A 1,842-nucleotide genomic window follows, 5' to 3' on the forward strand; every position below is an offset into this window, starting at 1 on the left:
CCTCAGCCTTCCGAGTAGCTGGAACTACAGGTGCGCGCTACCACGCCCGGCTAATTTTTGGTTTGTTGTAGGGATGAGGTCTCGTCAAGTTGCCCAGGGGGTCTTGAACCCGTGGGCGCAGGCAATCCACTCACCTCGGCCTCCCAAAGTGCTGGGATTACAGGCTGAGCTACCGAGCCTGGCCGGAAATTATATTCTAACACAAGGCAGACATTTAAGACTTTTCCTTTTTTTTTTTAACAATATTTTATTTTAAAGAAGTGTGGTACAATTCAGGATTAGGTATCAAGTGGACATTGTACAGGTAAAATCTGGGCCTCCGTTTGGTCCCCGCTTAGTTTGAGATCAGGCAGCCTTATTGTTGTGTCTCCTGTACCGCCACCCTGGCAGTATCCCGTTACACCTAATCCCTTTCTTATAGTATTATAGGATATCTACTTTTCAACAGGCATAATCTGAGGATATAAATGTGTGGGTCATTCCTACGGGAGTATATTCCTAGAGATACCAACCAATGAGCCCATCATTATCACATATAATAGGAGGCTGCTTTGTTAGCATCTCCCATATACACTTTTGGACAGCATTACACTCAGAACTCAGGAACTGAATTTTGATAATGTTAAAAAAAAATAGGCCTATTATCCTGTGCCCCATGGGTCACCAGATCACCGAGGTCTATGCTGGGGCTCAGGGCAGCCTCCTCACTTACCTCATCTAACAGACGGGCCCCTGAGATGCACACACTATGTCTATAATGCCTTATTAGGCAGAAAAGATCACATGGGTAAAGATGTTCATATGCTCAGAACAAGAGTTTTAGAAGAGAGGAAATGGGCAATGGAGTGTTCCTGCCAGAGAGATCTCCATGATCCTTGGTGTGGAACGTTTGGGATTAGCTGAGCAACGGTCAACAGGAGGGGTTGAGGAGGAGGTGTTCCGTGTAGTCCAGTTGAGAAAGGCATAGAGATTTAGTTTTCTCTCTCTAGGTACAGTCCTGCAGTATACAGTCTGCAGTCCTTTTACATCCTCTCCCCACCGATATCTAAAGGACCTGAATCAGGGAATCTGGCAGCTGATGTTGAAAAGAGAAACTCATCAAGAAAAGATATCAGATGCATCTGAGAGACTAGATAGAGAGTCAGGCAGAACACTAATCTTTCAGAGGTGGGAAGTAGTCATCCTTTATGCAGCCAGTGTAGATCTGGGCTAGTACCTGTATCTGAGGGCCTTTGTGTCAGAGAAGTAACTGCTGATGTACACAGACAGCATCACCAACTGATTTAATAGGGCCATGTCAGCAACAGCTTCAGTGAGAGAGTCTACCTCCTTCCTGTCTTTTCTACAAACATTTCATGTGGCTTTGTATGATGATAGGAGAGTGCTTCTACCTCCCCTTGGCCTAGTTCCAGGTCTTTCACGTTTCAAGCTGGGGGCCATGTTGATCTTGGGGATGATTTTTCTCCCAAGCATATACAGTGACATGTCATCAGTACAATACCCTTCTTATGAAATAGTCATCCCAAAGAGTCTGACGGTCAGGGAAAATGAAGACCCAGTGGAAAAGGCATCCTATATGTTGTTTCTGCATGGCCAGAAGCACTTGGTTCACCTGCAGTTGAAGAGAGACTATTTTGTGAGTCACTTTCCAGTCTACATTTACCACAGTGGCATCCTTGGGCAAGATGTTCCCTTGATCTCACGTGACTGTCACTATGAAGGCTACATAGAAGGAGTGCCAGGCTCGTTTGTGTCTGTCAACACCTGTGCAGGCCTCAGGGGCATCCTGAGTAAGGAGGGAACCTCCTATGGCATCGAGCCCATGGACTCCTCCAAACAGTT

At 46.0% G+C, this 1,842-nt stretch overlaps 1 protein-coding gene across 1 annotated transcript in view; it reads left to right on the top strand.

Moving 5' to 3' along the window:
• The first annotated feature begins 1,294 nt into the window (after positions 1–1,294).
• The window catches only part of LOC103261965 (disintegrin and metalloproteinase domain-containing protein 1a-like), a 2,238-nt gene continuing 1,690 nt past the window's right edge, over positions 1,295–1,842 (top strand). The window contains exon 1 of the mRNA XM_008059562.1: positions 1,295–1,841. Within this exon, the coding sequence (XP_008057753.1) occupies positions 1,295–1,841 (547 nt within the window). The remainder of the gene's footprint in view (position 1,842) is intronic.

Source organism: Carlito syrichta, unplaced genomic scaffold (genome assembly GCF_000164805.1).
Source record: "Carlito syrichta isolate Samal-C Ts95f unplaced genomic scaffold, Tarsius_syrichta-2.0.1 Scaffold304253, whole genome shotgun sequence".
In the NCBI taxonomy this organism is placed as follows: Eukaryota; Metazoa; Chordata; class Mammalia; order Primates; family Tarsiidae; genus Carlito; species Carlito syrichta.